This window comes from Polyodon spathula, chromosome 24 (assembly GCF_017654505.1).
Source record: "Polyodon spathula isolate WHYD16114869_AA chromosome 24, ASM1765450v1, whole genome shotgun sequence".
Taxonomy (NCBI): Eukaryota; Metazoa; Chordata; class Actinopteri; order Acipenseriformes; family Polyodontidae; genus Polyodon; species Polyodon spathula.
The window spans coordinates 12049595-12072560 of NC_054557.1; the positions used below are offsets into that span (position 1 = coordinate 12049595).

A 22966-nucleotide genomic window follows, 5' to 3' on the forward strand; every position below is an offset into this window, starting at 1 on the left:
CTCTGTACAATAAGATAATGTTTTAAACAGTAGTTTATGGTTGAGAAAGGTATTTCAGTAACTATAAGAGCTAGAAATCTGATCAACAAATAAGAATAAAATCCAATCTAAATAAACTTGCCTGTAGGGTCCTGTAATGGAGCTCCTTGTTCTTGATTCAGCTGCGATGTTCAGATCTTGTTGCTTTGTTTTCTTTCTTGGCAGACGTGCTAATAAATGCTAATTCCTCTTGAACTGTTAATCCACTGACATAACAGGAGATCCAGCATCATCTTCATGCCAGCTGAAGCACATGCAAACAGGCAAGATTCCACGTGGACTTAAAACACTACATTTGCTGCTGTGTGTAAATAAAACACATTTCAATTGCAGACAAAAAAGAAATGCAACAAATACTGTTCATTTTCTTTCTGCTGTTGAATTTCTCAGTTTAGTCAAATGTTTTGTTTCGTTAATGGCTTGCTTGGAAAGCAGATGAACTTTGTCAACTGCACTTGGAAAAACAGCGACAAGATCCTAAACAGACCCACCTAAGTCAAGATAAACAAGCAGCGACAAGTTCCAGCACAATTTTATATTGGGCAGATATGTAGATAAAAGGAAAGAAAATACTTGCTGCGCATTTAAAAGAACTTCCTCTTGTAATAGTAATAGACACACACACAACTTTTTTGGTCAAGTTTATTGTCTTTTATTGAAAAGGTTCTATATCCCGGTTCTATGCAGCTGCCCTGAGTGGATAGACTAGTCAGGTTTCTCGAGTGCAGTGGCCCAGACATCGTTAGAGGGAGGCACTGGAAGAATCCAGCCTTGAGGAATGAAGCTGCCATCCGGGTGATCTGGAGGTACCAAGAAGCACTCCCAGTCCCTCCTGGTGAGAAAACCGCAAGATTGATCAAAATTGACAAAGCACACAACTGTTTTCTATTATAATAATCACTGTTTTTACTTTAAAAATGAGACAAATCAAAAACAAAATATGCTTTTTTTGGCACTGGAACATCGTACCGTGTGTATTAACTGTATTAATGCAACACATTTTCATACTTCCTGTAGCAACCAATGCAGTACCGGGATGTGATCAATGTATTGCGTTCAAAGCTCATTTACCTGATCTGTATGAGAGCATGTAAGGAATGCTCAGCTTGTAAGTAGTAATGTCTGAAAGGCCGAAGAGGGTGCTCTGGATGCATTTCAGCTGTTGAAACAAAATGGGGATCTCAATCGTTTTCTGTCTGCAGTCAACCCTGCAATTTATTGCAGAAAACAAAGCACTGCCTCAGTGTGGCAACGCATAACAGTCTCCACAAAAGCTGCTAGCAGACAGAAACAGTTTATGTTACATATGTTCCTTCAGAACTAAAAAAACGAAAGGTCAGGTTGTAAGACTAGGCTGGCATACCTGAGTTTCCAAACAGCATGGACTCGACTTGGCACTTTCTCTGCAGCAGTTTCTCTTTTTCCTTCTTGTGTTTTCTCTCCCGCTCTCTCTTGCGCTCCTCTTCCTGCTCACCCTCCAGCATGACTCTCAAAGCCTTCTCCTCAGCGTCGTACACCACAGTGCGTTTCACAATCACTTTCCTTAGCGCAGCCACCTGCTGCTCAAAAGCTTCGTCTGCTGTGGTTTCTGGGTGTATTCCTGGGGGGGGGGGGGGGGGGGGAAGAAATGTTTTATAGGGATTTATTTTTAAAAAAAGGGTGATATTGTATTTGAAGGATTTAAAATACAATTCATAAACTGTAATAACCTAAACCAATTTACAAAGATTCATGAAAACACAGAACGTTCTTAACAAGGTCCATCTTTGGATAAGTACCAAGTAACAGACACTCAGGCGTCCCTGATGGAAAGTATTAAGCATTCAAGAGCTAGTGAGCTAAGGTGCCATGAACTGGAAACAGATTTTCAGTTTTAGTCCAGGAAATGTATTTTGAGGCAGAAGATCAATTTGTAAAACTGGGTAAACCTGCAATTCAACTGCAAAATTAAGAGAATATTTTTTAAAAACAGTACAATATTCTACAGTGTTGTGGTGGTTCACTTCTTGTTTAACCCTCTCAAATAACTAAAGGAATCTTATAAACAGTAACACGATGGGGGTACATTTTCTGAAGAGGACAATCTGAATGGTACAGAACAAGCAAGAAACAACTTACTTGCATCTAGCAGCAGGTACACGACAGCTCTGGGCAATTCATTGCTAGCTTTATACTGTTATGATGGTTGTATTCTTTTTAGAAAAAAAACTGTCTATGCACTTGTTGATAAACTGGAACTATAATTTCTTTCCTATTTGTAAAGCACAACTTCCATATTTTACCCTTTCTAGCAGCCGCCTCCTTCCTCAGTTTGCGCAGTTTCTCCAGCGAGCGGAGAATGTCCATCATCCTTTTCGAGTCGGCCTGTTTCTTCCTCACTTCAGACAGCACGCTGTCTGCTGCAGCTTTCAGTTCCTGCTCCTGTTCACAAAACATTAGGCTTTAAGGTTATATTTGAGATTAGCATCCAAGTGAGAACCCAGTATCAAAACAACATGTACAACATTTGTCCAGCAGTGGCAATGTTTGCTTTGTAGAAATGTCAACGAACCCAATGTCAAAATGCAGGAATCCCGAGTGTTTAAAAAAAAAAAAAAAAAAAAAAAAAAAATCAATTAGGAGACAACATTGTGATTGTTCAACTGCTTTCACTGAAAGCCAATTTAGACTGGCATATTGATTAAAAGGGAATGGGGAATCTATTTTTAAAGTAGATGTGGAACTGACCCCTGCATTGGTACATAAATTAAAAACGAGGTCATGTACTGGAAACGTTGAAATAATGTTTGCTTTCCCCAAAGCCCAAACACCGGGGATCCCCAGCAGACATGCAAGCAAGGAGAGTACAGCCCCCTGCTGGAATAAACGTGAATGCAAGTTTGCGTTGTAAATAAGAGTTCACACTTCAACCTGTGTCCAGTAACTGCTGTGTTGATTTCTATCAGATGATAATCACCAACATACTTACACAATAATTTACTGCATTACCAAACTATGTTGCGCTGACTAAATTGAGATTTATTTGGAGTACTTTACTCGGTTTATTGTGCGTTCTGAAAAACAAAATTACCCGTTTCTTTTCTTCAACTTGCTGGACGCATTTCATCCTCCACCTGTCAATCTGCGCCTCCCTCTCGGCTGCCCTGGCTTCTTCCTCCTGTTTCTCCAGAGTCTGTTCCCGTTTCTTCCTCTGAAGCCTTGACCTTTTCTTACTGATCCTGGCCAGCTTCTTTTTAACGTTCTCGATATACACAGGGTCATCTAGAGTCTTTAATTTCTCCTGGAGTTCCTTCTTGACCGCCACTGCTTTCATGTAGGACTCAGACCAAAGGCTCTCATTCTCTACGTTCTGCTTCAGAACCCGACACAGCCGAGCCAATTCCGACACCAACCGAGCCGCGCTATAGACAGCGTCGCGGGCCTCGCTTACCAACGGGGTGCGCTCTGACTGTTTGGGGCACGACACCTTTGAAACTGTTCTGTTCCTTTTTGACAAAAACTTTGCAATCCATTGCTCGTCTTGTTGCGCCTGTCTGGCTTCCGAGTCTGGCTGCGCAACAAAGTCATTATGGTGGCGAGAGGTCGTTGACGTTTCTTTCCAATGCCAGTGCATTTCATGTGCTGATAATGTACTTTCAGAAAAGTTGTACTGGGAAGCTTCGGGGTTATGATGTCTCTGATAATTAGAATTATTAGGTGTGGCAGGGCCGGACTGGCTGTGAAACGGACCAATGTTACCGTAAGAACTGGGATCTTCTTGAGGAGGTCTGTTATAACGTGGGTCTCCAAATTGTGTCTGCATACGAGTAGAATAATTGTAATTTGGTTGCCACGGATTGTCGTGACAACCTGATACTGTCGGCGGCTGCTGTCTGTAACTGAATTCCATTTGTGCAGCGTTACCGACACCTTGGGACAACTGATCAGGTCCCGACGGACCAGGAATCTCAGAAAAAGGAGGGTTTACTGTTTTACTTAAATCCATCGTTCTATGCGCACCTGGGTTCGAAGCGTTATCTCCTTGCTGGCGATAAAACTGTGAACGATACGGTGGTGGCTGTAAAGCGGCTGACCTGTCCGATTCATTAGGGATAAATCGCTGGTCTCCAGGAGGGAACCGCTGCTGGTGTCGGTAAAGATCTTGCCTAGGCCAAAAAGATCCACCGGCACCGCTGCCATGAATTTCACCAGGGTTTTGTAGTTCAGAGCGCTGAAATGCCCCATGCATAGACAAATCTAACCCTCTGGGGAACATATCGCCCCTCGTACCCTCGTTAAAGAAGTGAGCGGCGCTTTCCTGATTAGGAAACTCCGGATTCGGTGGCGGCTGTTGCTGCTGTGGAGGTCTTGCAGAAAAATACTGATCATGCTGAAATGGCGGCGGTCTTTCCATTGCATTGCCAGTCCAATCCAAAGTCTAGACTTACTGAAACATGTCCATGTGCAGAGTTTACTACAATGCAAGCAGTGCTTTTCAACGTGTTGCACTGTCTCACAGAAGCGACACATCCGCCCATTTAAGCGGGTTGTACACTTCCGCACAAGAGCATTTTTTTATTTTTTAAATTCGATAAGCAACATCAGAGCGACACCTAGTGCAGCGGAAGACAGACGCTGTTCGAGTTAGACATCCTGCGCTCCGTTTCACTGAAACCTCAATTCATACCACCGTTTACATCATTCCTTCATACTGGTCGACAATTAATTATCAATACAATAAAGTCTTACGTAACCTGTTAAGAGGTACTGGACACGTGTGACTGCTAAGACAGCGATTGCTTGTTATATACTTGTTAATCTGCCATTGACTTGTATTTGAAAATAACAATAAAACCTGGGGGTTGCTGGTAATTTATTCTCGCTTTTAACTTCTAGGCTTTGGAGTAAAACACACACACACACATTGTATGTGTGTGTGTGTGTGTGTGTGTGTGTATATATATATATATATATATCTATATATATATATATATATATATATATAGTCGCAACTTCAGCGTTGATTTGTAATAAACCTACAATTTTCCATACTAGTTTTTCTGTTAATGTGGCCCTCAAATATGGGATACAGAAGACAAAATGTTTACTGAGTAATTGAGTGTAAGAATGTCAATGCTGTAATTTGTATTTTCCTTTTAAATGTTTTCATCCATTCATCACTGTGGTCTTGCCGTATTTTATAAATAAAATATGATCTGTCCCAAGTACAGGTTTCGACATTGACCGTGCTATAAAACAAAAAATGGGCTAACTCAGTCATAATGACAGTTTAATTATATATAACTTGTAACGCAACACAAGATGATTTGAGTTATATATGAACTAGTCATTCTCTTCATTATTACATGCCATGTCCCACTGCATACCAAACTGGTCTGTAATTTTTTCATAATTTTTCATATATTTTTAAATATACTGTAAAAATATTATCTTAAAAACAAATGGTTTATATAGATATATACATTTTATTTATATCTTTGAACAAGCATAGACAGTCCCCTTTGTATTTCACAAATGTTAAGTAGGCATAAAACTGTACTTTTTGACCTAATCAAAAGCATAAAAATGGTTTAAAGCAAGGTTTAAATTGAAATTAAGATTTAAAAAAAACAAACAAAAAAAACCCCTCCTACATCATTATTCTCACATAATACAGCACCAACAAACAGAAATACAATTTCTATTGGTAGACCGACATTATGGCTTTCATATGAAGAAAATCCACTCAGATGAAGCTTAGAGATCCTACAGCATTGTGTAAAAGCACCACAGTGGAAGGAAAGCCGAACCACATACAGTCCTAGTGTACAACAACAATAATCTAAAACAGATCTGAATCTTTCATCCCTCTGGATGGATTTTATTGTATACATATTTTTGCAGTCATACTTGTATACATGCAAAGATAGAAATCACTTAACTGTTTGATGAAGGCAATCCCTTTTAGCAGGAGGTGGTAAAATCATTAATCCAAACGATTAAAAAACAACTACATTTGAACTGGAGTATATTTCTTTGTTCTTTATATTGCATCTTTCTAACGATAACCAGCCTTAAAAAAGAACTACCCCTTAACATGCTAAAAATGTTTATAAAAAATAGTAGTTTATTCAATTTGTTTATGGCATTACATTGTTTCTATGAAAAATGTACACCAAATGCAAACCTAATGTATACTAAACTTGGAAACATGAATGATTTAAATACCACCCCCATTTAAACAGTTTTAAAATTACGCGATCCCCTAAACTCACTTCATTCCCATACCATATCAACCAATATACTTATGAAATCAAGACAAAAACTAGCTATTTAAATGTGTGTCAAGAATAAAACAGGGTCTGTATTGATATCCTCAGATTACAAATGCCAAATGTCTCAGTCATTTCACAGGTAAAGACATTATTACAAATTGTCTGTGCTTGTTAATGCACCTCTATGCTTAACAAAATCGTTGCAATATTCTAAAGCAACAGCTCCAACACTGTACATGTACTTGGTGAGATCCATGTTTTACACTTCAATTGATGCATAATGTCCAATGTAAAAATCAGTACTATACAACACAACAAAACAAGTGATCTGCTTTACATTTCTATTCCAGCACTGTTTCCTGATCATGTATTTTAAGTTTCGATCAATGCCTTTTAACGTCTTCTAGAAAATCCATTGCTTATATTTTTTAAAAAAGTCCTGTAGGAAGTTCTTGAAATATAATCTAGGTTTTAGTTGTTGGCTGCATCTGCCTGTCGTGGCCAGCTGTCATCTTCAACTCCTGAATCATACTCCTCTTCTGTTGATTCCTTAGCAGGGGCCCTGGCATGAAAATAAATAGAAATCTTTGTTTTTAAATGCTCTCTACAAAAATCATTTACTGCAGCAAAATTACACTAACTGTATTTTGTCTGTTATCACACTTGGAATCCTGCAGCAGCCTGTCTTTAGTTTTATTTGTCTGTATAGTATACTTGTTTTTGAACAGGAGGTATATACTTGCCTAATGTATATGGGAAGCGATTTTCCCTCCACTACTTCCTTGGTTAGTTCTACGGCCATGATGTCAGAATTTGGCACTTCAAACATGGGCTCCAGCAGCAGTTTCTCCTGTAAAAATGGTGAAGATTTAACAAATGAAAATCTTGACTTTATAGCAAATATGCAATATGCTATATTATATATTATAACATTAAAAAAAACACACACAGTTTAATGTATTTGTACTTTTACAGCTTCGTACTTTTTAAAATGTCGATGAACTATTTAAGCATCATTTTCATTAATATACCATGATTGATCTTAGGCCACGAGCACCAGTTTTCCTCTCCAAGGCCATTCTGGCAATGGCTTTCAAGGCACCTTCAGTAATATTGAGATCACACTGAAATGCATACAAAGAAACAATTATAAACATACACGTACAGGGCTGATTATAAAAGTGCAACACTGCCAGGACTCAAGTGTCCCTTTGTAAGCACTGCTGTTTACTGTTTAATGACGACACCCTTCCTGGAGATAAATCCTTCCCATATTAGGCAGTTAATGGAGTAACATGATAAGGTGGTCAGCAACACAACTCTTGTGGTGGTTGACCTAGAACATTGTTTCCCATCATTTGGTCTCTCCCCCTGTTAATTTACATTGCCAAGAGGTTCCCATATAAAATACAAAGTGGCCACCTGACTTTAACCTCCCTGTGATTACAGATTACTTTCTAAATAGTGTTAGACAGCAATGAAATGTATTATATGGAAAAAAAAATGAATATAGGTTACATCACACCTTGTCCATGCCTAACAATGCCTGGTACTGGGGAACTACAGCATTGCGAGGCTCAGTAAGAATCCGAACCAGAGTTTCCTCATCCAGGCTGTGCAAAGGAACCACCACTGGGAGACGTCCCACAAACTCTGGAATCATTCCAAATTCAATAAGGTCCCTGGCCTCGACATTGCGGAGCAAGTGATCTTTTTCTTCGATTTCCTGCACAGTGTCCCCTTCTCCACTTGTGTTTGCTAAGTCAGCAGCTGCTGCAGCCCTCCTGCCTACTCCTAGGTTTGACGGAGTACCAAATCCCAGATACTACAGAACAACAAATAGAGGCATTAAAGTAAAATCAATGAAGACCATTGTTCATAAACCTAATCTGTTTCAGCATCATGCTGAATTTTAAAGTAACCGCTTTTTGAACAAAAAAAAACATATTTTAATAACTTTTGATAAATTTAACACAAGGAACAACCAGAAATCGGTACCCATGCTACTGGCACCAATCATGAAATGTTTACAGGTTTATTTTTAATATGAAATGCTACCAGGACGTCTATATTAAATACTGTTACAGCCAAGACATTTTTAATGGGATCACTTACCTTTTCATTTTTCCTTCTGCTTATTATCCTATCAAGTCCATTAAATGCCCCAGAAGCCACAAATAGGATGTTGGTAGTGTCAACTTGAACGGTTTCTCCTCTTAATTTTCTAGAATTCTTTTCTGGAACATTCACAATTGTACCTTCCAAAAGCTTTAATAAACCCTACAAAAAGCACCATAAAATATTCTGATAATACATAGACAAATTGCATTTATTTTTTTATTAGTAGTATTTTTGCCTGGCTTTTTAAAGAGACATATGCTTCATTCTTTAAAAACACCAATCATTTTATATATATAATTTTTTGTATTTAAAAAAAAAGTAGCAACTAAGCGAACTGTACTCATTACTGTACAACAGACAAGTGGAAGGTATACAGTATCCACAGGAATTTAAACTCGGCATCATAATTCACATGTTAAAATTCTGCAGTGTTTTCAGGAAAAAAACACTGTTACATTCCTCATGGCCGACATCCCTGTGAAAGATAATTTGTGCATTCCTGAACAATTCACTTACTTGCTGAACTCCTTCCCCACCCACATCTCGTAACTGGTGAATGCCAGGCACACTGCCAATCTTATCTACTTCATCCAAGAAGACAATTCCTGTCAATGGGGGATATTTTTTATAACGCGTTAGCACTTGTGTACAATATATATTTCTCAAACTGTATTGTTGCATATAAATATTACATGCAACAAAACACATTCACCCTAAAATAATCAATCAAAAATATGTGGTTGTGGCACACAAGAACAATGCAATATTATTAGCTATATATTTACATTGTGAAAACTTTAGTCACAGAATTAAAGCCCTTGTACATTCAATGACATATTTCTATTTCATTTTGAGCAACAGTGGACATAATAAAATGTCCTGCACAAAAACACAACTGAAGCCTCAACTCAGATTAACTCAACTTTTAACAATGACATAGCCTGGATTCGAACCTGCTATCTCCAGCCTACAGGGTGCATCCTGCACACCACACAGTGCACCTTTACTGGATGAGCCACTCAGCTAACTTTAATCCTCTTTTAAAATATATATATAAAAGCAAAAATATTTTTTCTTCCAGAACCAACCTTGCTGTGCTTTTTCAACCCCGTAGTTAGCGTCCTGAAGCAGTTTTGCAATGACAGACTCAATATCTTCACCAACATATCCTGCCTGGGTCAAGGTGGTGCAGTCACAGATAGCAAAGGGAACGTCAAGACATCTGGCAAGGGTTTGAGCCAAGAGAGTTTTACCTGGAGAAAAGACTAACTCTGAATTACCGGTATTTAAAAATGTTAATTCTTAAATGTAAATTATGTCTAAAACAGAGTGACAAACTTATTGGATTTTTTTAGGTGAGCTTTTATTTTTTTGCTTTTAAACTAACCTGATCCTGTTGGGCCAAGAAGCAATATGTTGCTTTTCTCCAATTTAATTTCATCGTTGGTTGAATCCAGCACTTCGCCTCCTCGTTTCTCTTGAGGCATCTGCTGGTTAATCTGTTGCTGCATTGACGCTCCGAGCGCGTTACCATGTGGACTGATCCCAGCAATCTGAAGCAGCTCTGAGAGAGAGAGACAGAGAGAAAGCATGATACAAAAGTGCTATTAAATCATAACTACATCTCCTGGTGCAATCCATCCAAAACCTTTTAGAGTTTAAGGCAGACTTTGAACTGATGAAAAACAAGATTTTCATTTTATACACACACTATATATATATATATATATATATATATATATATATATATATATATATATATATACACACACACACACACACACACACACACACACACACACATATATATATATATATATATATATAAAAAATTGAATCACTGCTTTCTTGATCATGACGACTGTTTCCTTAGAACAATTTTACACAAGATTGTTTGAACAGAACACTACCTACCCCGACCCCTAACTTAAAGTACCTTCTGGGTTTACTCCTTGTAAAGTGTTTGCCATTCTTTGCAGGCTCAAGCTATTTATATATGTGCTCTGACAACCACATCCAGTATTCAGTTACTGTCTGCGAGATGCCTCACCAGCTGAAAGATCTTAAACAGTGGGTCACTGGGATAACCGATTCATCCATCTGCATAAATATATTTAACCATTATTGATAACCTGATAATAACGTAGCACCTGGTGTATACAACAACTCTATTTTTATCTGATTTTGTTAGAAAAAAAAGTTACTTATATGTTAAACCACAGAACAACTTCATTTAAATGTCCAAAGTGTTTAAAATTCTGACAAGTTGTTTCCAAGGTTTACACGGAAATTTAAAAAGAGAAAAAACAAAGAGGTCTGTCAGTTCACTATTTTTTTCATCAGGTCCTCACCAATGCCATCAGCACATCTGGACGATTACTCACTAAAAGTTGAGAGAACTGATTCAGCCATGTTATAGTGAGCAAACCACCTACGATGGCCACCAGAGCCATAGACAGTATAAAAATATGCATGTGCGAGATAAACGCCCCCCCGCCAGACTTTGTACCAGATTTTGGCATTTGTACAAAAAATATAATTAGGACACAAGGAGTGGTGACTTACTTGTAAATCTGTATTCATCCTCCCGTCTTCTCATTTCTAATTCTACAGAAAGAGGATGAAAACAGCCATATCAAAAACAGTACTATTGAGCTGTATCAGCCAATTCATACTAGCGGTAAATTAAAATGTCATTGTGGCTTAGGATTTCTGGCATGGATGGTTCTCACCATTCCCACGTTTTAACATGGGTTAATAAATTCTGTCGAAGCTCAGAAACTTTTGAGGTAGCACTACTAGTTTTTTTTTTTTTTATGTCCAAATCTCACATGTTCCTAAAATAAAAATCTCTAAAAACCAAGGAGTACATTCATTGTACAAATGCCAAATCATAGTTATACATAACTACAAAAATAATACTTTTGCCTTTGCAGCTTTACAATGTTCTCATTTAAAAGGAAGCTCGGAAATACCCTGGCAGCTAATCTGCCCTGGAATTTGTATGGAAGAACATATCCTGATTCAACCTGTTAATCTATGCAGAATCATTGGTCTTGCCATCACTAACAGATTCCTGAAGAAAGACAGTGGAGGGATCAGACAGATTAATCCATACAATCTGCCTTTGCCTGCTAGCCCAAAGTCCAACAACAAAACAAAACAAAAAAACTATTTCCATTACACCCAGTGCTGTTTGGCCAGAGCAAATCAAGATGCACCAGGGCAGGAGTTAGTACAGTCAAACCTGTATTACATATTGCTTATAATAATGACCATGTTGTGCAGAATATCACAAAGCTCCTGTTTGACATGACAGTCCAGTGCTGCCTCTCTACAGCAGTGGATTAAAGAGGTCTGCCTGGTCTGGAATCGATAGGCATTTCTCCTTTGTTCTTCCACAAGGTTGTTTTTGGACCGTTACCTCACTATTACTCATTCCACTAAAACAGCAAACAGAAATCCCACCGCATTCAAAGTCAGAGAGCTCTCTTTTCCAAGATATGCCAGGATGTCTTAGATGCCCCATAAAGCTGTATTTCATGTGAAAATTTCCTTGATACAAATTCCATCAGCCAATAAGGATTAAATCTACATAAAGTAGTTTCTTGTTTTTGTATGGATAGACAAACAGACAGAGATAGACACAGATAGAGATATATAGTAGCCCAATTCCCCAAGTAGCTATACAATGCAGTTCTGTTCTATAAAGACATAACCAAGCGCAGGGAAAGTGGGTTCATCTATGCAGCCCTAGTCTGTGCATAGTATTTTTGCTACAATGTGCCAACATGTATGGAATACAGTACCAGAAATGTACTTTAACATTCTCATATCATTTCTCATTAACTCCAAAGAATTGTTAATAGTGTTGGTAGCAAAGCAATAGCGTCCATCCTTTCGGTGTTGGGAAGAAATGAAATTAATGTGACCTTAGCTGCAGGGCTGGCTGGGAAAGAACCACCAAAGAGGTTTCAGGAGCAATGCATGAGAACCCAGATCAGCGGTCAATCTGTGCTCATGGAAACAAAGTAATATACTACTAACCTCTAGGTGTCAGAGCAGCTGGTTTCTCCACTTCTGCCTGCTGTCTCATACTTGCTGGGATATTGTTATAAATACGCTTGTAGTGATTGTACACAGCCACTGAAAGCACTTTCTTGGCATAGGATTGCCCAATCACGTACTTATCCAGGTAGGCATAGATCTGGAAAAGATTACCAGGTTATTATTTAATTTCTGTTTGAATCAATGATGAGTTCTGTCAGAAGTTCAGTTTGGATATTTAAAGATTGAATTTAAAGGCTAGTAGCAGCAAGACCACTTTCACCATTCAATAAGAGGTCTTTAAAATGAAAATTTCCACAAAAAGTTGAAGTTTACATGATCACTGGCCAGCAATACTCATTTGAACATGACATAGATATGAAGCCAACACCACAACAAAGCATTTGGTCTGTCAACTTCAAGCCAAATAACAAAAGGACCACAATATGGCAACCATATTAGGCACTTTTAACGCTACAAAGAAAAAGGTGAAAGTGTGGCAGGTTAACAAATAAACATACGGGTTTGACTTTATTAAGACCCAAGGCCTACCTTTTTGGGTGGAGGTGGTGGTTTCTGCTGGAATGCCATTTTAACAGCTTCAGCTGCTGATTCTGGCTCTTTATTAAGACTCTTCTTCGAGTCTGTTTCCGACAGCACGACAAAAAAGTGATGACATTTTTCACACTTTACAAAGCGGGTTGAAGCTGAAATAATAAAAAAAACACTGTCAAAATGTACAATTTTTGTATTTGTTAAGACTGCAGAGGAATTTGCGCAGATTTCCCACTGTAAAGTTTTAAGAATGCCATGTACACAATGAACCACGCAGGACAGTTATGTGAACTTATCAACACATTTGTGCAATAGACGTTATAAAAGTTTACTATGGAAAATTGTACTGCACGTCAAATTTGTTTTGTATAACGAAAAAAAAAAAAAAATCTGTATACTGGTTGCCCAGCTGATCTATGTGGGTCACTCCTCTACAAATTCAACATCTATTTAAGTTTATGGCAGAGTTGTATTTGTAAGCCACATACCAAATTCACAAGAGGACTGTAAAATACACTTCTACAGTTTTAGGTAATCTTGCTTGCATTTCTCCTCGCATGCAAAAACTTTCAGATTATTTATTGAATGTTTTAAAAATCTATTGTTGAATCTCCAGTTACACTTACAAACAAATGTCTCGACATGAGTGCACGGGTCCCCACACTTTGGGCAACGCAGCTGGTTTCCGCCTTTTCCTCCAGAGCCTGTGGATTTTTTGCCACTGCCCCCTTCAATAGATTTCTGATTTAAAAAAAAAAAAAAAAATCATAAAATGGTATTACTATAGACACATACTTTTAGTTATTAATTTTTCATGTAGTGCTTTTTCATGCAAGGCCTCTAAGGGTACTGGCCTCAAAAGAACTGTAACCTTTAAACTATCCTAGTCTCCACTATGCTCTTTGGCATAATTAGTATAGAACAGGTGGGGGCCAACAGACTGAACAGATTAATCAGTAGTAGTAGACAAATGGACAGATACCACCAGTCTATAAATAAGTTTGGGATAGAAAAAGTAACACAAAAATATGATAAATAAGTCACAGTACTGGAGAAATAAATCTAATCGCCACTCAGAAAAAGCACACTGCTGACACCTTTTATCAATGAACTTAAGCACAAAAGGTATTTTGGCTTAAATATTAATAATAAATAACAGCCTGACCTCACAGATGACTGGAGCAAGGGTTGTTTTGGAACCACATGATTAACTACAATAACTCACAGTCCAAAACAAAACAAAGTTACCTTGCTACCATCCCCAGATCCATCTTTGGTTGTTCCATCTTTTGAAGCAAAATACACTGCAGTCTCTGAAAATGACCTAACGGGAACTCTCCTTCTCAAATGAACCTCAGAAATCCCCGGTCTTCCCAGGGTATACAGGTGAAAGCGTGAGCAAGCAATGCCTGTAAGAACAACACAGAAACTGACACCAGAGACATGGACAGATGGAAATTTCTTTTAATTAACTTATAGATATTTCCTCCATTTTAAAATACACCAGCACGAAACATGGATTTAAGTCCCAACCCTAAATAAATTATAAATTGTTTGTGTGTATGTATGTGTATATATATCACACACACACACGCAGTGCTGCTTTCTTTAAACAAGTTCATAGTTTATACAAGTAAGTTTTACTATGTTGTAAAAGTAGTAACATTCAAAAAACAACTTTCATGTTGTTTTTTTCAGTCTCTACATAAAATGGAGAATATCCAGTGGTAGTACAGCGTAAATAAGTGTTAAATTAATTTTAATTAATACATTTTGAAATTTGACATAATACAGGCAAATCAATAAGCAACATAAGATTTGAACAGGCACGGGTAATTCTTGCTGGAAAAGAAGAAGTCGGTTAAAATGACAAATCATCAGGAACACTGTTGATTTCTTTTATATTTCAATTTCACAATATGCACCCTAAAAAGGTTTAGTCACAAAGCACAACAGAATACTACCAGGAACTTATTTAAAAAAAAAAAAAAATGGTGCCAAGAAAAAAAGTTTACAACAAATAAATAAACCTTATTAAATATCTGAACATTAATGGAAAATAAAGTTATACAATGTCTCCGAACTGCAGTTTAAAAACGCTAAGAAACTGATTAAAGCTTAACAAATAAAAATCACACACACACACACAACTAAATTTTAATTTCAAAACATGCCGAATAATATTATATAACATGTTATTATATTATAACGGCAAAACATTATCGAAGCGATTCATATTGCAGTACGGCAATAGTAAACAAAAAGAAATCCGTTATAAATTCTTTCACGTTGTTTGCCTCTTAAGCAATCGATATGTACAAAATATTTTGAAACTGACAGATAACGCCAGACATTTAAAACGTTTCCTTTTTAATTCTCACCTTTATGGGCTGAATTTATGATCAGCCTCGCCGCCGACGAACAAGCGCAGGACATGTTTTCTTTCTATTTTCCTTTTAAATGTCAGGTGAAATTATTATTATAATTATTACTTTTTTGTACTATCGCACAGTTGCTATCTATGTTGTTGTTGACAAAACTTAGGCCGAAGCCTGACAACCCACCTTATGAAAAAGCGTCAACCATAAAAAAAAATAATAATAATAATAATAAAAATGCATACGTTTGGATAACAAATGTGTTTGTGAAAATAAAATATCCTATACCTTAAATAACATTTTTTTTTTTTTTAAGAGTAAATGAAAAATAAAATAATGACGCCAAATTCGGAAGAGGCAACACAAGCAGCCAACCACAGCAAAGCAACTCAAAATTAAAATGGTTGAGTCACTGCAAAATAACAAGAGCCTTCAGTGCAACTCCGCTTCGTCGAGGTATCGGCAGTGCCGCAAGGATTGCAGGTCTCAGCTGCACTGACGTGGAAGGTGTTTGTGGCTGATTATAATCGACAATAATGCGATTGCAATGTGATTTAACCCCTGCTACCTCAAGTAGGTCAGCCACTGCAATAGGTCTAGCAGCACAGAACTGCCTGCGTTACGTAGCTGTTTGAGTCACATGCCGCAAAAGGGACGGTGTCAATGTTTGACAGCTACAGTAGACATTTTCAGTTACTGTATTCCATTTTTTGTTTTGTTTTGCTAGTTTAGTTTCTATACTAACCCGAGCAAGCCAATTCTGTGTTTAAAACCTGGGTCCTATGTACAGCACATCGAAACGTTGGGCAGCTGGCTGTATATATATATATATATATATATATATATATATATATATATATATATATATGTGTGTGTGTGTGTGTGTTTAGAATTAGTGTATTTTTAACAGGTTGGGTTCTATTTGGATGTATAAGATTATAAATGCAAGATTAAAACAATAAATAAATACGAATGCGTTTGTATTTCTGCAAATAAAGGCTTCTCTGTGTGAAGTTGCCACATATTCTGCTCCAGTTCAGCGCGCTTGTGACGCTGCCTCCCGCACATCACGGAAGTTGTTGGGTCTGCGCACTGGGGGTCATGTGATTGAGGTTTACTAGGGGAGAGGATGCGCCAGCAAGTGAAGGGTCGGCGGTGGGCGCTTGTTAAGACGGCTGGATGGTAAACAAGCGAGGTAACGTGTTATTGTTTCTTAGTTATCAATTCGCAAGTGCAGTGGCTGTCAGGATATTTAATCACGTTAGGAGAGATTTGAACACAATATTATAGGTGGCTAAAAATAAGCAGGCTGGAAACACGAAGTGAGGAGACTCCCAGTTACAACATGTGGAGTTACACTTCAGTGCACTACTGGCTTGTTAGTGTCATATCAGTAATGTGAAGGCACTATTAGTGGCACTTCATGTGTATTGAGAATATACGTTGATCCAACAAATGCGTGTTCTGAATTCGACATACTAGGTATTACGTGTCTGTTCGTGGTATATTTTGTAAACTTTGTGCAAAGTAGTTTAAACACCTATTTTTGCATGTTTTTATGTAGCTGATTGTGAAAAAATACGAACACAGACCGAGAGCAGACTAGTGTCTTTTAGGCTGTGTTTCTCCGGAAGGGTAAAGTCGTTTTATGAGTTCCGAGTTTGTTTGTCTGAAGTCATTCTCTTGGTTTTCTGCTGCCATCAAAGTATGTACAGTTTGATTAAATAACTAGGCTAATTCCTGATCACGGCATATTTTTAATGCTAGGTTTATTGCCAATAGCGTGTAACAATCGGCGGCGTGTCTGAGGAATGTGCTAAGAAGTGATACACAAACTTTGAAATAAGCCTTTGTAATAACGACGAGAAAAATGTGCGAAATTCTCATGTCCGTGTGAAAACACACGGATTTGCACGGCGCTGTGGCAGAGATAATCTAGTTTAAATCCACATTTCAGTTGCGAATGATCAAAATAGGGTATTCTCAAAGTCACACTTTTGGGTTTTACGCAAGGCACAGATGGTAGAAAAAGCACATTACAGGATTGTCAGGAGGAAGTTCGTATCCCTTTGCACCGGCGTTGCGCATTTTGACGCTGTGCATATCTCCATACCAGGTTGATTTTTTTTTCTAATTATGTAAGCCAGATTGGGCACTTTCATTATCACAGAAGAAAACAAAGACTCCTGTTTTAGGTTGTACTCATGTGATCTCTTTGCTAGTGCCCGCAATCAGAAAGGGTTGCAACCTAGAAGTCACACAGTGCTCTGAGAATACAATACAGTAAAACAAATACACCTAAAGCATGCTTCATGCTCAGCATTCCGGAGAACTCTATGCTTTCTAACTGTACTTTATTGTGTAATCAAGCTTAGTAGTATTTTGAGGTTGTGTTTGCTTGGTTTACAGTCAACAATGTAGCAAACAGTGGCAGGGAGGCTACAATGATTTTACAAACCTAAATATCTTAATTCACATTGCATTGTATATTAGAAAACGGCATTTCAGATGTTGTGATTTGTAATAACTCTGTACTCAGGCTTACTATGATTTACAGTTATTTTTTTCTCATTATTTTCCCACGTCATTATTTTCGTTTAACTGTGGAGTTGCTTAATGCAAGGTGTAACAATGCATTCAGACTGTTAATTTAAATGCAGATCGGGCCACTTCGTGTTCTTCCAGTCATGGAAGAGATCAGATCATCTCCTGATTACAACTGGTTCAGAAGCACAGTTTCGCTGAAAAGGGTATGTGTTCTTAGTTTTATTGTCGGTTTCCATGGAGACAACTTAACAAATTACATTTACAGTTATGTATGTTTGCATACAGAGGAGATACTGATCCAAAGGTCACAAGTACTATAAAAAACATTTTGGTAATATAAACTGTCAATCTAAAGTTCAGTACAGTATGAACAGTTAACTGGTTGATGTGGGTGTCGTTTGCATATTGATTTTTCTGGGTGCTAACAGGAGGGACCCTGCAATTGTTACAGCTAGTGAGTCAGTATGTGGTGCTGTGGTATTGCATGCTAGCAGACACTATAGTTTTCATACAGTAGTCCAGTACTATTTATTGATTAACTCAACCTTGTTTTTAATGCTGTATTTAATACAAAATTAGCCTGCAGCATTTTTAGCATGTTGGGTTTGTGTTTTTAATGAGTGGTTTGTCAAACATATTGATCTCAGACTAGTTAGCTCTTTGGAAGAAGTTTTTTTTTTTTTTAGCATGTGATTTTCATATGATCAAGAAGCATGACTAAGCCTCAAGTGAAAAAAAGTGATACCAGTTCAGCCAGTATTCATTTTCTTTTATTTTTTTTTAAGCATGTCCTTTTGTGGGTTGAAATTTTTCCCAGACTTTGATTGAAATAAGAGCTGCTACAGTATTCTTCAAAATGACTACAAGTACTTTGGAAAACATTTCCTGATTAACAAGCAACAAGAGGCAAACACTTTTTTAGTCCTATTTTAACAGGACCTTGTTCTAAGCAAGTTCTTTGTTACTTCGTTAAACCTCAAGATTCAATCAAGAAATGAAATAACTAATTGCAACCAGCTGCTGGTTTGGATTAAAGGAACTACAAACAGCACCCCTGAGATTATAAACTATAATGCACAGCACTGCTGCAAACAAAGAAATACTTGGTCTTAACTCTTGGTCTTATTTTTCTCTTTACAGATTATAGTAGACGATGATGACAGTAAAGTCTGGTCTCTGTACGACGCAGGACCCAGAATCGTAAGATGTCCGATCATTTTTCTGCCGCCTGTCAGTGGCACTTCTGACGTGTTTTTCCAGCAGATTCTTGCACTTACCGGATGGGGTTACCGGGTCATATCTGTAAGTTCAGCATTTCAAATGAAATTCATTAAATGTCATCCCAAAAAATATGAAGTCTAGTTATATGAGATTCATTTTCCAGTAAATATCTTTAAACATTGTAATATAAATCCTGGTGGATGAGCACTGTCACCTGTAAGGATCCCTTGCATTGGTTTCATTGGCTTTTACTATAAAATAGCAAATACATGTTGAAAGCTAGTAATGTCTGCAGAATGCAGGGTTTAATGTTGTAACACTGCCACACAGTGTGTGACTTTTTGGATGAGATACTTATTGATCTACTTTATCCCTTTCTCTCATATCCAAGCTCCAGTATCCAGTATACTGGGATCTCCTGGAGTTCTGTGATGGATTTAGGAAGCTATTGGACCACTTACAGCTGGATAAGGTTGGTGTTTATCATTGTAGGGTAATTCCTTATATTAGCCTTTCTTACTGTTTCACTTTGATTTTGTTAGCATGGAAAATACCCATGTTTTAGTGTAGAAAATAGATAGAGGTCTAGTTTCACAGACCTTAATTAGTCTTAATCATAGACTACCTTACACTGTGTAACATTAGGTAGTCCAATGCTAAACAGGGTCTGTGAAACCAGCCAAGAGAGTCTATGTGTATTGGCTTGTTTTGAAATCAAAGTGATTGGACGAGTGCTATTTGTAAATGTTTTTTTGTAATGGTTCATTCCGAGTATGTGTCCTGGTGATGAAAGAGAAATGAATAAAGATTGTTGTACTTTCTGGTTCTCATAAGTGACATTATTCTGTGAAAACAAACTTGTCGAATAAACAAGAAAGTCTTTTGGTGTGTGTCTAAAGTTATATATATATATTTATATTTTTTTTTTATAGGTGCACTTATTTGGAGCTTCTTTAGGTGGCTTTTTGGCGCAGAAATTTGCAGAATACACACACAAATCACCCAGAGTGCATTCTCTAATTCTGTGCAATTCCTTCAGCGACACTTCCATCTTTAACCAGAGCTGGACAGCCAACAGGTATACAGGAATTGTTCATTCACAAATATAAGACATTCCGTTTCTCTCAGTAAAAACGAAGCTGCTTCACTGAATATAAAGGGTTTCAAAGATTAAGTGTTAAGTATAACATTCTAGAACATAGGTCTGCTGGTTCTGCTGTGTAAACAGAATAGTATTTGGATTTCACATTTATGTTAGTATGCTGTTAGTATATACCTATGAACAGACAGTAGTAGTAGTAGTAGATTAAAACAATAACAAGTGTGTTTTTATAGCATTGTGCATCAGCATTCATTTCTTTTTTTCCCTGCAGTTTTTGGTTAATGCCTGCATTTATGCTCAAGAAGATTGTTCTTGGGAATTTTGCAACGGGACCAGTGGATTTAAAAATGGCAGATGCTATTGATTTTATGGTTGACAGGGTAAGGCCTTTGTTATCAACTGATAATGGACATGGTAGCTAGTAGAGATGCAGTGAAACTAGCAAATATTCTGTGTTTAAACTGCATTAGGAAACAAAGAGAGCAGTATAGTGCTAACGGGTACAGTGCATAACAGTGTTTTCTTTATAGAGATGAGATCTGTACTACAGCTATGGCCAGAAGTTTTGCATCATCTAGAATGTTACAACTGAGACATTAATTTAAAAAATAAATAAATAATAAGTGTGTGTGTATGAACTTAATATTTTATTTAACATGTAATCAATGAAACTACTAAATGATATTGCAAAAGTCTACTGGAATCCATAATAGTAGTACAGTATTTCATGTTAGATTTTGAAATGTCACCATTTTAAATTTATGCCCTAAGTATATGGAAAGCTACAAAGCGGTATGTAATTCAATATGTTAACATTATTCAGCAGGTTTTGTTCAACTTTATGAAGCAGAATTAGTTCATTCTGTAGGCTGATGCAAAACATTTGGCCATAGCTGTATTTAATAAGAAGTTATTTGTTAAAATTATATTGAATCGGATGTCAAGGGTTGTTTTTTAAGAACACTAACCTATCCTACTGTACAGTGCATGTCAAGCATGCTTAAAACCTCAATGACATCCCAGCACCTGCAGGCACAACTAAATTTACACAAACCCTGGAGTTATATACAAATGATTCACTTCGGAAAAGCTGTCATGTTATCTTTATGAGAAATTGGGTCCAACCTACAGTAACAGTCTGTTGGAATGCCTCACACAGAAATGTAGGGTGCGGACTCATTGCATTAAGAACGTCTTCTGTTTCTTTTCATTTGGAACAGCTGGAGAGTTTGGGTCAGAGTGAACTGGCCTCTCGTCTGACTCTGAACTGCCAGAACTCTTACGTGGAGCCCCACAAGATAAAGGACATTGCTGTGACCATTATGGATGTAAGCCTCGCCAATCAATCCCGCTACGTCTCCAAAGTTAATATTAAGTAACATGCAGTAACGCTATCGGAAAAGCTAGCAAATAACAATGTGTAGCTGCTTTTATTTTCAGATTGGTTCCATTAGTCATTAACTCTTATTTAATGGTATGAGTCCAATTGTGACGCATGTGGCCGCTGCTTAATTTTAGGTACTGCTGTTTTTGAAAAATGTTTTGCATCCCACTTTTAGGTGTTTGACCAGAGTGCACTTTCACACGAAGCTAAAGAGGAAATGTATAAGCTGTATCCAAATGCCAGACGAGCGCACCTTAAAACAGGTGGAAACTTCCCATACCTTTGCAGGAGTGCGGAAGTTAACATTTACATACAAGTGGGTGTTCAGTACTGGCATCTGTGTTTGTTTTATGTGATGAACTGGCAAGCTGTGCATATGTGAATCATGAGTATGGTAACTTGAAGTGTGGGGAGGGGGAAAGTGTCAGTTAATTCAGTATGTTTAGCAATGTGGCATTCTGATTTAAAAGATAATACCCTAATTAGCATAATATATGGGATACTTTATATTATTAATACCCCAAGTAGAAAGTGAATTCAGTTGGTCCCTTTGTATCAATAGAGGACCAGCTCCTTTCATGTCAGGCTTGCCCACATTTTTCACCAGTGGTTAACAAAGGAAAGTCCTAAACCAGCTAGGCAAGAGAGAGAGGGTGTGCTTCCTTTGTTGTGGTTCCCATTTAGAAACGAAAATATTAAAAATAACTACATTAGAAACTTTTAAAGGGATCCTGAACAGATGGATATGTCTCGATACAGCAGGTGCATAAGAGAACGTTTTCCTTCCCTTTTTTGGTAGTATTTATTTATGTAAAATGAATGCTATAAATAGTTTCCTGACTGATATTAGTTGCCATCATGTTTTAATCCCCAGATTCACTTGCGCCAGTTTCATGGCACAAGATATGCAGCCATCGATCCAGCTATGGTCAGTGCAGAAGAGCTGGAGGTTCAGAAAATCAGTCTGAACGGTGCCAGGGACAGCGACGAAGAGAAATAGCAAGGAGAAGTATCCTGGACGTGCCAGTCTGTCTGGGAGTCACAAGGCTGGTGGAGCACTGATATCCACTGGGCTTTATCAAGACATCTACCAATCAATATTCTTTTCTAAAGGTATTCCGTTTTCTAGACTAGTGTTCTGTCTGTTTTTTTAAGAAGATGAATAGTCATAAAAACAACAGCATCTAAAAATGGACCATATTTTTACTTTGCAGAAAAAAATAAAAAAATTAGAAATCATTGCTACTGTAAATAAATCTAACTTGATAATTATACAATGCCATTTTTGTATTTATTTATTTATTTTTCTTGCCTTAAA

At 37.5% G+C, this 22966-nt stretch overlaps 3 protein-coding genes across 4 annotated transcripts; 1 reads left to right on the top strand and 2 right to left on the bottom strand.

The window, feature by feature from the left end:
• Positions 1-126: 126 nt before the first annotated feature.
• LOC121299136 (programmed cell death protein 7-like) lies at positions 127-4585 on the bottom strand. The gene is made up of 5 exons (XM_041226702.1): positions 3110-4585; positions 2322-2460; positions 1403-1639; positions 1111-1198; positions 127-871 (listed from the first exon to the last, which is right to left on the bottom strand). The coding sequence occupies exons 1-5, from the start codon at positions 4430-4432 to the stop codon at positions 745-747; spliced, it is 1914 nt and encodes a 637-aa protein (XP_041082636.1). The 5' UTR covers positions 4433-4585; the 3' UTR covers positions 127-744.
• An 899-nt stretch (positions 4586-5484) lies between these two features.
• On the bottom strand, positions 5485-15998 carry LOC121299186 (ATP-dependent Clp protease ATP-binding subunit clpX-like, mitochondrial). Of its 2 annotated transcripts, XM_041226807.1 has the most exons (14): positions 15398-15998; positions 14265-14425; positions 13643-13757; positions 13014-13168; positions 12462-12621; positions 10980-11021; positions 9802-9978; positions 9503-9667; positions 8931-9019; positions 8409-8573; positions 7819-8118; positions 7325-7417; positions 7037-7143; positions 5485-6855 (listed from the first exon to the last, which is right to left on the bottom strand). In XM_041226807.1, the coding sequence occupies exons 1-14, from the start codon at positions 15450-15452 to the stop codon at positions 6765-6767; spliced, it is 1875 nt and encodes a 624-aa protein (XP_041082741.1). In that variant the 5' UTR covers positions 15453-15998; the 3' UTR covers positions 5485-6764. The 2 variants fall into 2 exon arrangements, with proteins under 2 accessions (XP_041082741.1, XP_041082742.1); XM_041226808.1 differs by lacking the exon at positions 10980-11021.
• A 484-nt stretch (positions 15999-16482) lies between these two features.
• Positions 16483-22925, top strand: LOC121299249 (maspardin-like). The gene is made up of 9 exons (XM_041226912.1): positions 16483-16589; positions 18055-18144; positions 19082-19243; positions 19554-19634; positions 20095-20240; positions 20536-20644; positions 21485-21592; positions 21824-21964; positions 22523-22925. The coding sequence occupies exons 2-9, from the start codon at positions 18082-18084 to the stop codon at positions 22646-22648; spliced, it is 936 nt and encodes a 311-aa protein (XP_041082846.1). The 5' UTR covers positions 16483-16589; positions 18055-18081; the 3' UTR covers positions 22649-22925.
• Positions 22926-22966: the final 41 nt, after the last annotated feature.